Source organism: Pyrus communis, chromosome 2, assembly GCF_041283825.1.
Source record: "Pyrus communis isolate YQ-2024b chromosome 2, ASM4128382v1, whole genome shotgun sequence".
NCBI lineage: Eukaryota > Viridiplantae > Streptophyta > Magnoliopsida > Rosales > Rosaceae > Pyrus > Pyrus communis.
Window position 1 is genome coordinate 6,486,509 of NC_142566.1, and position 12,931 is coordinate 6,499,439.

The following is a 12,931-nucleotide window of genomic DNA, read 5'->3' on the forward strand; positions in this document are numbered from 1 at the left end:
AGATGTGTTCATTCTTTGTTCTATGAAAATTGGGGCTTGTCAAGTGTTTCAATTTCTTAATTTGAGTTGGAGGGTTATTCATGATTCAAAAAATGTGAAAAACTTTGAAGAATTTTAGTTGGAAGTTCTTCATTCGACATTACATTATTCCGAATTCTGAAAAGGAATTCTATGCAATTGATATGTTTTCTTCTTAAACACGTATAATTCTTAAAGCAACTTGATAGTGTGAATGGTGTTTATACAATCAGGATTCATTTGGCTGTTAGTATACTAAAGTGTGTGCATCGGTCTTTGTGGAGACAACCATTGGTAATTATAAAGCTATGCATTGATGGCATTGATGGCATTGACGGATTCACTTCTGTGTGTTGTAATCTTGGTTAGGTTTAGAATGAGTCCTAGTGGGATTAGGTGCAATGTTCATGCATTGAAACTGCCAACTAGAACAAACTGAAATGTATTTTTTTCACAGATACTCTACACAGAAACATATCATCTTGTAATATGTTTTGTTACACATTCATAATAGTTAGAACAATCAGATAATCTACTTTTATTAAAAACATAAAAATCCAATTGCAAGATTTTAAGAAAATATAAAAAAGGAAAATTAGGTCTTTGTGCAAATCTGAATCCAAAAAAGCCAATTCATCAATTGTAACTTTTTAGCATTTTGCAAAATTTCAGCTTCGTTGCTTGCTTTGAAGAGGGAGGCAGTATTTTTAGAGCTTCTTCACAATTGGAAAACCTGCAGGATTCAAAACATCACACCGTTTCAACAATTAAAAAAATACCAACTGTTCTCAACTAAAAACAATTAATACAGTGTTATTTTGTTTTAACAATCAGAAATATACTCACATTGACTCATACAGATTCACTTCCGGGATATTTGGATCAATGAAAAAAACGACGAACCAGTACTATTCAAAACAATTTTATTTGTGCATTGGAATCACAGTGTAAAAAACACAGAGAAAGGATTAATAAACAACGTTAATTATATTAACAAAGTTAAAAAACGAAACACACATCCCGATGCATACAATTCGAAGTTTTTTTAATTATATTAAAAGACGATATGCATTACACAAAAGCTCTTTTTTTTAAAAGATATTATATTCACACATCCCAAATTACTTCTTTCACATTTTTTAAATTTTTTAATATTTTCTACACACCACTAACCCTTGATAGAAAAATATTAAAAAAAATAAAAAGATGTGAGAGAAGTAATTTAAGATGTGTGAATATAATCTTCATTTTTTAAAACTTTTGACAAAGCGATGGCACAATCAGTTTTATCATGCGGTCTATTTCAAAACAACTAATTTATTCACAACATAATTTTAATTATTTTCTAATTGTTAATCAAAAACCAACCATGCTTAACTCAGCCTAACACATACAGCTGAATAAAAAAGGAAATAAAGTAAGAAAGTGATTAATAGCAGTCAGGTATCGTTTGGTATGCAGACGGGACGGGATGGAACGGAATGAGACGAGACGGGACGGGACAGGACGGAACGGAACGGAATGGGAGCAAAGATGCCCTCGGATGGAAACAAGGAGGAAGAAGAAGGAGGCAGAGAGATTATAGTTTTGTGTTCCACAGATGTGAAACGAGTCGTTCCAGAGAGGTGAGGTGGAACTAAAATTCACCCAAAACTCGTCCCGTGGAACAGCTTGTTCCACCCGTTTTAGGCGCACTAAACGTGAGACGGAACGCCTTATCCCACTCTGTTCCGTCCCGTCCCACGTACCAAACGGTACCTCATTGATCACTAATATGTTCAGATGTTTGCAAATTAATTGGCCAGGAAGGAGGGAAACATATGATGACAAACTGCAGCAAAGAAACATAATAAAATCCTACAAACGTCTATGTTGACAAAGAAGAAAAAGCCCCAGCAACGTCTGCCCACAATGTAACCATCAGTTCTTCTTTCATGTTGATAAAAGAAAAGATAAATAAATTTTTAATATTTTATGGCAGCAAAGCAACAAACATTGAAAACAATTTATAATACCAACGATAAGAAGTGAAAAATAACCTTATATTTTGAATAAGCACATCACAATGTACACAATCCCCTGATTAATCTATTTTGGTTTCAAGCGCTGCACAAAGCTTATACGACCAATGACATCTTATCATTTAAAAGATAAACACAGGCAGATTATTAAAATCCATTTTAGAAAGTAAATGTAAACACACTTTAATCCATGCACATGCAAATAGACATTAACAGCATCTGTAAGGATGTCAACTCTGTTAAAGCATGTTATAATCTTGCAGAAAAAATCGATGCCGAGGGATGGGTGGAAACACACTTGCCAATTTTCGGAACACTGTTTTCGTGGTGAACAAAACCTGAATTTCATGCGGTACCACTCTATATTGTCTCCTAATTCTAACAATCCGAAATTGATTATTTCATAGTTTTATGCCATAACATCATGGTCAACATCTAATGTATAACCCTCGACCGCATATTGCTTCACATTACATTACGGCCAAAAAAAAAAAAAAAAAAAAAAAAAAAAAAAAAAAAGAAGGAAAAAAATTAACAAAGAATTTGTTACATGCCGAACATAAGTCAAGAAACAAAAAAGTTGACCACAAAAAAAAAAAAAAAAAAAAAAAAAAAACGGGTAACAGACGATTGATGTATACATTTTGTCGACCATAACATATTTAAGTTTTACTCTGTAACATGTAAAAAAGCATGGGAACATAAGCATTATCTGCTAAGTTAATTGTCATTGTCTCAATCTTTGATTAATATAATTAAACAATGATTTATACAGTGCATGTGGAAATTTTCAGGTCGACGGGCCGAGGGCCCACTCCAACAAGGTGTTAATTAAGAGGGGTATTTCTATTTAAAGCACTCTTCTCTTCTCCCTCTGTCCGATGTGGGACTGGGGGTTCCAACACTCCCCCGCACGTGAGACCACACTTATGGGTCACACGTGAATTTCCACACATCGGCAACCACGTGGAGCCATGTCGGGACTCACCCAATCACGCGGGGCCAATGGGGACCCACCCAAACACGTGGTAGTACGGGCCCGTCCCCTGGCTCTGATACCATGTGGAAATTTTCAGGTCGACGGGCCGAGGGCCCACTCCAATAACATCGATACTGTCCCCACTTAACCACCTGCACAATCCTCACGTGTGGGGTTTTATCACAAAAGGCCTCGGTGTTAATTAGAAAGGGGTATTTCTATTTAAAGCACTGTTCTCTTCTCCCTCTATCCGATGTGGGACTGAGGGTTCCAACAGTGCAGGGCTGTATATTTTTTAAGAGTCCCTGGGATCATTGATTTCCAAATCCTACATATTCGAATTTTGAGTTTCTCGACTTCAATAGGAGTTGAGCGCACTTTTTCCATTAATCCTGTCAAAAGGAAATTCTTATCACATATCAGAAACTAAACCGGCCAACATGAGGCCAAAAAAAAAAAAAAAAAAAAAGGGAAAAAATTTAAACAAAAGATACATGTGTCACTTATTCCATGCCTAAATAATAATTGCATAAATTTCATATCCTGCAATGTAATATACGATGCAAAACACCACTGAACAATATATAATATAATTTTCACTAAATTAATGAGATACCCAGGTTTTCAGACCAAGCAAGGAACACTTGAGCTAGCATCACCAAAACCAAGAGCTGCAACACAGAGACAACAAACCTAAGAACCACACGAAAAACAGACTACTATAGAACAGTAATGCCAGACAATAATATCACACAAAAATTTAATCACAAAAACACCAACCCAAACCCATTTATCAACCAACGCGAATCCGGTTGCATAACACAAAACCAAACCTCTATTTCCAAAAAGAAACAAACTCATGTCATCCTTTAGACACCAAATCTGAACCCAAAAGGCTTGAAACAATCAAAACATACAATGAAAAAACGAGTGTCATAATATATTTTTTTGCTTTCGTTTTCCATCAACCAAACTAAGCTCGTTTCACATTCTTTCACTTTAACATCAAGCACACAAACCAAATATTGCCCAAACACAAAACGAAAAAAAGAAAAATTCCGATTCAAAGCAAAACATTAACAAACGTAATGCACAATCGATCGAAAGACCAGAACCGATCAAAACAATGAAATTCCAAAAAAGACAACCCTAAAACAGACACAACCTTGTTTTTGCCCAACACAGAGGTCAATCTGTGTCCACACACTGTTTATACCCCCCAATGAATCAAAACCCCCGAATGCAATTGATCACAAACCAAATCAGCGCTCTTTATCTATCAGATACAACGAAACCGTAACCATATTGGCCAACAATATATAGAGCACACTAAACTAACATGATTTGAAAATTTTGAGACAAAGCTGGAACACAGAAACGATAATCATAACCTAAACACGATAACATAACGATAATCTCACACAACAATACCCCGCAAAAATACAAAATTGATTCATTAATCAGCGCCAACGGTCTCACATGAAAAAAAGGCACACTCTCAAAACTATACACCCTTAACAGTTTGTTTAAATCGTTAACTGATTAAAAGATTCGTATCGCCAAGCGTTCGTCTGCAACCACGCTTCTTCTATCCCTTTCTCTCTTTCCCTAACCTCTGCTTCAGCAAATCACACACTCGTACCTCTTTCTGCACACCCGCTGACTTTTCCAACAGCTTAAAACCCTAAAATCTATTCGAACCCATGGCCTAAACCGACAACGTCAACAAAATTAAACCACACACCCAAAAAACCAACCAACCCTAAATATCTTTAAATGCAACAGAAGAAAACTCATTTTCGAAACTAAGATAAAAATCTAAAAAAATACCTCACGTGTCACATCCCGGCCCGGGGCGGATCACTTCCCGGCCCCGCTCCACCACCGTAGCACGATATTGTCCGCTTTAGGCTTACCATTCCCTCACGGTTTTGTTTTTGGGAACTCACGAGCAACTTCCCAGTGGGTCACCCATCATGGGATTGCTCTAGCCCTCTTCTCGCTTAACTTCGGAGTTTCTACGGAACCCGAAGCCAGTGAGCTCCCAAAAGGCCTCGTGCTAGGTAGGGATGAGAATATACATATAAGAATCACTCCCCTAGGTGATGTGGGATGTCACAATCCACCCCCCTTAGGGGCCCGACGTCCTCGTCGGCACACACGCGACCAGGGTTAGGCTCTGATACCAAATTGTCACATCCCGGCCCGGGGCGGATCACTTCCCGGGCCCGCTCCACCACCGTAGCACGATATTGTCCGCTTTGAGCTTACCATTCCCTCACGGTTTTGTTTTTGGGAACTCACGAGCAACTTCCCAGTGGGTCACCTATCATGGGATTGCTCTAGCCCTCTTCTCGCTTAACTTCGGAGTTCCTACGGAACCCGAAGCCAGTGAGCTCCCAAAAGGCCTCGTGCTAGGTAGGGATGAGAATATACATATAAGGATCACTCCCCTGGGTGATGTGGGATGTCACATCACCCACAATCTAAAATCTAAGATAAAAATCTGAAGAAAAAAAACATACGCATTGCAAGGTTCTCCAATGAAGGAATAGGTGTGAACTGCAGAAAAGCATGGCTGAGAAGGAGAAAACATAAAAGTGCGCCAAACCGAAGCAGACAGTCGAGAACAAAGGAAAAGAGAAGCTGAGAGCGAAAGACAACGACTGACTCAAATAAGAAACGGAAAGAAAATAATAGGGTAAAATATAAAACCCTAGCTCAATTATTGATGTCACGATACTTTCATACCTCATCTTTTAAAATTGACAATGTCATACCTCATCTTTAGAATTTGGTCCAATGTTATACCTTCCATTACTTGACCGTTTACTTTTCAGTTAAACACTGACATGTCTTGATTCAGAATCATTTTCTATTAAAAAATTATTAAAAACTAAAAAAAATTATTTAATATTTTTAAATATTAAAATATTAATAAAAAGTTAAAAAAAAAAAATGGAGAAGGAGAAGGAGAAGGAGAAGGAGAAGGAGGAAGAAGAAGAAGAGGAAAAAAAAGGAGGAGGAAGAATTTTTTTTTTTTTTTGAAAACTCATCAAACCCCAAATCCACCACTCTTATCCATTCTCCACATCCTCTTCCACATCAATCCTCCACGTTCTCTGCGCACCCATCTTCCCGCCGACGGGATCTGGATTTTTTTTTTTTTTTTTTCTGGGTTGCAGGAGGAAGAAGAGGGGGTGGGGAGGGAGGAAACTAAGTGTGGGTGTGGGAAAGACAAATTGAAACTTTTGTTTTGTTTTTTTTTTTTTTTTGGTTGCAGTTGAGGGGAGAAGAGAGAGGATGGGGGAGGGGAGGGATGAAACGAGGGTTTTTTTTATTTTATTTTAATTTTTTAATTATTTTAATATTTAAAAAATATTAAACAATTTTTTTTTAGTTTTTAATAATATTTTAATGATTTTTTAATAGAAAATAGGTCTTGAATCAAGCTACGTCAGCATTTAACTAAAAAGTAAACGGCCAAGTAACGGAAGGTATAACATTGGACCAAATTCTAAAGATGAGTTATGACATTGTCAATTTTAAAAGATAAGATATGAAAGTGTTGTGACACCAATAATTGATGTAATTTTTTGTACTTTATCCAAAATAATACAACACAGCCCCAAAAAAGCAACCAACGATGATCGACACTTGGCATGGACAATCCCGACCTTTTCCCTGCAGCAAAGACAAAAAACAAGCAAAAAAAAAAAAAAGGGCAATTCGGCCACTCGCAAACACCTACCCAGCATGGGCACAGTCGAGATTTCAATGTAGAAAAGGGGGAAAACGATGCCAAAAACCAAAGAAGCCGAGGACATTTCCGCCCTCACACTGTAGATAAACAGTGTTGGACGGAAATTGAGTTTTAGCATATATAATGTGGAGTTTAACACTATTTCATAAATTATTAATTTTTTTTTTAAATAAAGGGAATATAATAGGCGATATATTGTCGAACTTTGGTCTTATGGACTCAACAAGCGTCACCACTAAACCGTTACTTTAGATTGAAGATGGTATTTTTGGCATAGTGAAACTTTCATCAAAGAACTAAGTGGATTTCCAATTTAAGCCATTTTCCACTAAAAAATCCTTGGGATTTTAGATTTTGGCCAAACTTGATTTTGGAGTTTTACGTACCGAACACCTTAAGTGCCTAAAACTTTAATAGAATCCAAATTCAACTCTTAAAAGCTGTATTGAACAACTCCGTAGTCGAACTTTGGCCTTATGGGCAATAGTATAATTGTCAACTCCTATCACTATACACGCCATCATTAAGCATCTCTAAAATACTGAATAAAAAAGGCTTAATAACCTAACCTTTCCCTCAACTCTTATAACACATGATGTACATACATTATTGCATCAGAATACCACTTATGGTACGGAATTCAATGTGGCAATATAGTTTTGTTCTAGAAAAGAAATTTTAAAATATAGTTGAGAAGTAAACATTATTTTTTTCGAATTGAGCAAATGTCAAATACCAACTATGGTATGGAATTCAATGTGATAGTGTAATTTTATTTTTTCACAAAAAGGGGTAATGTTAGGAGATTAACTATGTAAACTAAATAACATGAAAGTTAATAATTGAATTATTACTTAAAAATTGATTGATGTGTTTTTTTTATTTGTGACATATTATTTAATTTACAAATTTTATTAACAAATTTAATTTACCTAACATAACTAAAAAAAAAGTAATATTAAGTCACCAAATTTATTTAAGAAATATGTTTATCGAATTACGAGTCCGTCCATATTTTAACACGTCCCATATTAATAACAAAATAAATTGAAAAACAATTCAAATTTGAAGCAATCAGACATTGACACGTTACACAATAATAGAATTTTAATTACCAGATTGGGAAGTGTTATTAGTATTCTAAAAATCTCATTCTACTATTTTTACAAGTGTATTTTTCTTTTCAAATATAAAAAATTTAAAATGTAAAATAAAATTTTTAAAGTATTAATAACAATTCTCAACAAATTTAGCATTAAATCGTAGAAATTGAAATTGATAAGAAAGATAGAGGCGGACAAGAGAGAGAAGAGGAGAGAGAAATAAGGGTAGGAAAAACGCTTGAAAAGGAAGTGGGAGTCAGGTTTACGTATTTGGGGGGAATTGGGGCTGGACACTCTAGAGAGAGAAACAAGAGAGAGAGATAGTAGCACAAATGAGAACCAAGGTAGGAAGAAGGGAGATTTGGGACAACAATTGGAAGGAGGCAATGCCTGCTGCCGGTGCTGTTCTTGTTCGGGACGCCGGCAACGACCACCCCGACGCCTCTTTTGCTCTTCACCAACAGCAAGCTTCTGCCGCCGCTCAAGAGCAAGAGCATCAGGAGGAACCTCAAGCTACCCAAGAAGATGGCGATGGCGACGGCGACGGCGAAGCTGAAGAGGACGCTGACGATGAGGGAGGTGGCGACGGGGACGGTGAGGCTGGCGCTGATGACGAAAATAGAGAGCGTAACAAGCTTGATGACGGCTTCTACGAAATCGAAGCGATTCGCCGGAAAAGGGTTCGAAAGGTACTACTCTCTGCCCCCAAATTTTTTGTTTTTACATTTATGTACTCAATTTTTTTGGGTGCTAATTTGTTACCATTTGAACGTTGCCTGTGAGAAATGAATTGGGTAATTTTTATTTTTGCTGTTTAAATTTGAGTTTTGGTAAGAAATGATGGGTGTATATGTTTGCTTACTTAAATTAAACTTACTACTGAGTGCTTTGTGTTTTCATTTGTGTATGTTGCAAAACCAACGATATAGGGTGAGCTCCAGTACCTCATCAAATGGTGCGTAACCTCTTTCTTATCCTTTTTTGTTGTCGCTGTTTAACTTAATTTACTCGCACGTACACTGCTTAGTTACATTGAATCAAATCGAAGTCCTGTTGGTGCTGAAGATGGAAAATAGATAGGGCAGCGGAAGGAGGAGGGGAGAAATTTAAGGCCTATCTGTATATAGTAGACATTCTTAGACCAATAAACCAATCCTATATAGTAATATGTAAATAAACCCGCAAACACTTATGTTTTCTAAAATCCCAAACTTGAAATTTGATAAAAGTGTCTCCATATAATCTGCTTCACCTGTTAATTGATTTGGTGTATTTATTTGCTATTTGCTTATACAGGCGCGGTTGGCCAGAGACTGCCAATACATGGGAACCCTTAGATAATCTCCAGTCAATTGCTGATGTTGTTGAGGCCTTTGAAGAAAGGTATATTTTGTTTGGTTTTCTATCTTCCCATAGTTATTCATTTTGTTTCAGAAAACTTGGGCGAAAGGACCATAACTTTTGACTGTGTTTAAGTTTATAAAAATCGTAGAAACTAAATCGTTTAAGATTGAGTTGATTGGGTTCATTTTTTGCTAGTAGTTTTTTCTCAAAAATAAAAAACTTTATATTTTTATGTAGTTATTCTTATGTCTGCTACAAAGTTTACAAATATCACATAAACTAATCCTTTAATATAAGTTTTTCTTATGTCGTTTATAAAGCTTGCGAACTGGAAGGCATCGGAAGCGCAAGAGAAAGCAAGGGACTCCACTTTCTCAACCCAAGAAGAGGCAGCAGCGTTCTAGTGATCCTATTCCTATCTACAATATGACAGATGTGGAAATCGGCATCGTGGATAAAGCTCTGTCCTCCACTTCTCTCAACTGCTCGAAACTTGTTGGTCTTTCTCCCCCTCAACAGCCAGTGGTTTTAGCTCGTGACGGAGAGAATGATGGGCATGTCAACAATATTGAAGCAACCAAGAAAGTTAATGCTGAGAATGGCTGTTCAAATACTTCTCAACAAAATGGTGGAAGGAGAGAGGAAAATGAGGATGATCCAAAGCTTAGTGAGCTCAGAGCAACAACGTTTACTAATGTTGTCAATTGGGATAAAGTTTCTGTACCTTTCCAAGAAGCAAAGGCTCCAGAAGTTAATGGCCCTACAGATGGTCTTTCCAAGGTTGATTGTGCAGAACCAGTACAGAGCAATCGCAGCACTGGAGCTAAGAGAAGGAAGTCCAGTTCTGTGAAGAGGTTTAAACAAGAGTCACAAGTGTCCGAACTGGGTGCTACACCAAATGCAACAACCAGAGTCAGTGTTAGATATGGTGGTAGAGGTAGTCAATCGGGGGCAGAAAATCTTGATTATGCTGGGGGAAATTCAAGTCGCAGGAATAAGATTGATGAATCCAGAAATGCAATACGTATCACCAAGATAATAAAGCCAATAGGATACTCAACTTCAGTGTCAAACGACGTCCAGGATGTGTTAGTCACCTTTAAGGCAATGAGGTTTGTCTTAAACTTCAATTTACAAATCTTTTCCGTTGCTGAAAATGAATTTAAGAATATATTCTGACCAGATTTATGAATAGTATGTTTATTGAATAGGTTAAGTAAAAGATACATACTCCATTAGTTCCTTTTCCCCCCCCCCTTCTGTTTCATGAAAGGAAAATGCATGCTCCATCAGAGGTAGATCGCTATCCTTAATAATAAATATTTGACTGGGTTATTCCTAACGATGCTACATGTTAGTTAGTTAGTTAGGTACTACTGGAATTTCAGTAACTATTTTCTTCCCTCCGATATGATTCATCTAAAGATGCCATGCATTCGGTTAAAAGAACGATTCTGGTGTAGTCATACAGTTTTGTGGCTATCATCTATAAATAATTTTTTTTTCTTTTCATACATTTATATGGCTTGAAAGTGCATGCCCGAATACAGTATCTCAAATATCTTAGATAGAGGAATGCTGTGCATAAGAATCCCTTGACTGGTATCACCCCCTTTGTAGTTGAAGTTAGAATGTTTTCTAGTTTTCTTAATAAAAGTTCTCGAGTAGCATATTTGCTTAGGAGCAGTGATACATGGCATCAGTGTAGCTGCATCTCTGATGGCTTCGTAGTCTGAGCAGTTCAATAGTCATTGCATGGGCAAAATATTTATGTCAAGCTATAACTTTGAGATTTCTTCAAATGTTGGTTGATCTTATGGTTTTAAGACAATTTGTTTTACATGTGTATGGTTAAAGTTGCATCCTTAAGACTAAAATGCAGGAAAAGATGACTTGTTTCCTAGTCTCCTTGTGATAACTTGTGCGAAGTACAATAGTTGAGTATCTGTGTGATTTTTATGTTTAGACATGTTGGTGCATTAACTGCCTAAGCCTACGAGTAATTTTATGGGTTAGGCGATCTTTTTATGACCCTTGTTGGAGAAATTGGTTGGCTTGAAAGTTAAATCCTCTGAGAACTGATTATGGACTTTTCAGTAATGTATTGCTTTCTTTAACATTACTAAAGTACCTCCCTAGATAATTTTAATTTGGGGTCTCTCTTATCCAAATGTGGTACATTACAATTCTGACATTAACTTGGGTGATCTAAAAATTCCTTTTTGCTCGCTTACCTTTTATTTTTAGTGCTTAGGAGTAGTCCTTTATAAATTAGGACATTTTGAGATGAAAGGAGGCTACAATAGAAAAGCTTCTACTTGAACTGCCTTGTCAAGTTCCAAATTCTAGTTATTGATTTCTATGGTTCATGATAAATCTCACCTTCTTGCGCTTCAATGCATAGTGATTAGCGACTACCATGTTTTGTTCCCATTTTCGGATCACATGGATCTGCATTTCTGTAAGGTAGATATGAGCTTCCTGAACGAATTGATGTAAAAGTTTTGGCATGCTAAGATGGACAACATACCTGTTGGGGTTTTTCTCTAGCAAGAATTATCTGGTCCTGCACCAGTCGAACCCAAGACCTGATGACGTTTAATTGTAATTTTATGTAGATGTAATGTGGAAAGTCTAGATTCTTCTCGATGGATGAACATATATTCTCTAAATATAGGAAGTTGTAATTAATTCTGCTCTTCAATTGCTACAGATCCGGCCTAAGTCTGGATCACATGGTTCTCTTCACATGCTTTATAACATTTTTATTCGTGGTTTGCCTTGTTAAAGGTCCGACGGATCTGAAGTGATAGTGGACAACAAGTCTCTCAAGGTTAATCATCCGCTTCTGGTAAGTGATTATTGCTCAAAATGATAACATTCTATCTTGACAACATTTCAGTGGCTTTAAGTAGCTAACGATTATTGACTCGTCTTTGATATCATCATTTGTACTTCTGCTAATCTCTCTCTTCTTTTCCAGTTGATCGATTTTTACGAGCAACATCTCCGATACAGTCCTACATTTTAATTCAAGGTGTAAATGGAGGATGCAACATGATAGCTAGATCTGCATCATCTTTGTTGTCAGATGTACACAGCGTCGGAAATTCGGACTTGTCGGAGTTTGGATGAAAGTGCAGGTTAACAAATGTAGTTGAGTTTGGTGAACTCAGTCAATATACCAGTAGCTGATGGGCTTGTTGCTCTCTTGTCTCTCTCCTTCATTGACCACAGTATTTACTGTATTAGGTAAAGTGAGATTTGTTGTACCTGGATCCGCTTTATTTTATTTTATTGGTCAATAGTATCTGGATCTTTCTCGCTCGCTTTTTCGCTGTTGAATTATGTGATGATTTGAACTAATATGGTGCTCCGGAGTTTCTGTTCTCCGAAATCCTTAACCATTAGATATTGATCATCGTATACTTTTCCCTGAAGATTTAACTGATAAAATCTATACTAAAAAAATCTCAGAAATATTTATCCGAAAAAATTGTAGCAATGATTCCATAGTTTTAATCCAATTGGAGTAATGGTTTCTCAACTAAAAATCCATAACTAATTCATCATTGGCTCCTAAACTCATTAAACGGTGCAACTATGTTCCCTTTCATCAACTCCGTTAGGATTTTGACAAAATGTTATATTGGAAGGATCATTGCGACAATTGGGTTAAGGTTAAGGAACTATTGCTCTAATT

The 12,931-nt window shown here is 36.6% G+C and overlaps 1 protein-coding gene across 1 annotated transcript; it reads left to right on the forward strand.

Annotated features, from left to right (window-relative positions):
• The first annotated feature begins 8,046 nt into the window (after window positions 1–8,046).
• Window positions 8,047–12,556, forward strand: LOC137747116 (chromo domain protein LHP1). Its single transcript, XM_068487126.2, has 6 exons — window positions 8,047–8,573; window positions 8,814–8,839; window positions 9,181–9,267; window positions 9,549–10,340; window positions 12,019–12,079; window positions 12,212–12,556. The coding sequence occupies exons 1-6, from the start codon at window positions 8,217–8,219 to the stop codon at window positions 12,257–12,259; spliced, it is 1,371 nt and encodes a 456-aa protein (XP_068343227.2). The 5' UTR covers window positions 8,047–8,216; the 3' UTR covers window positions 12,260–12,556.
• The last annotated feature ends 375 nt before the right edge of the window (window positions 12,557–12,931 follow it).

Coding starts and splice junctions, on each gene's coding strand:
- LOC137747116 (XM_068487126.2), top strand. CDS start 8,217: ATGAGAACCAAGGTAGGAAGAAGGGAGATTTGGGACAACAATTGGAAG. Junction 8,840..9,180: donor CTCCAGTACCTCATCAAATG/GTGCGTAACCTC, acceptor TTGCTTATACAG/GCGCGGTTGGCCAGAGACTG. Junction 9,268..9,548: donor GTTGAGGCCTTTGAAGAAAG/GTATATTTTGTT, acceptor TCGTTTATAAAG/CTTGCGAACTGGAAGGCATC.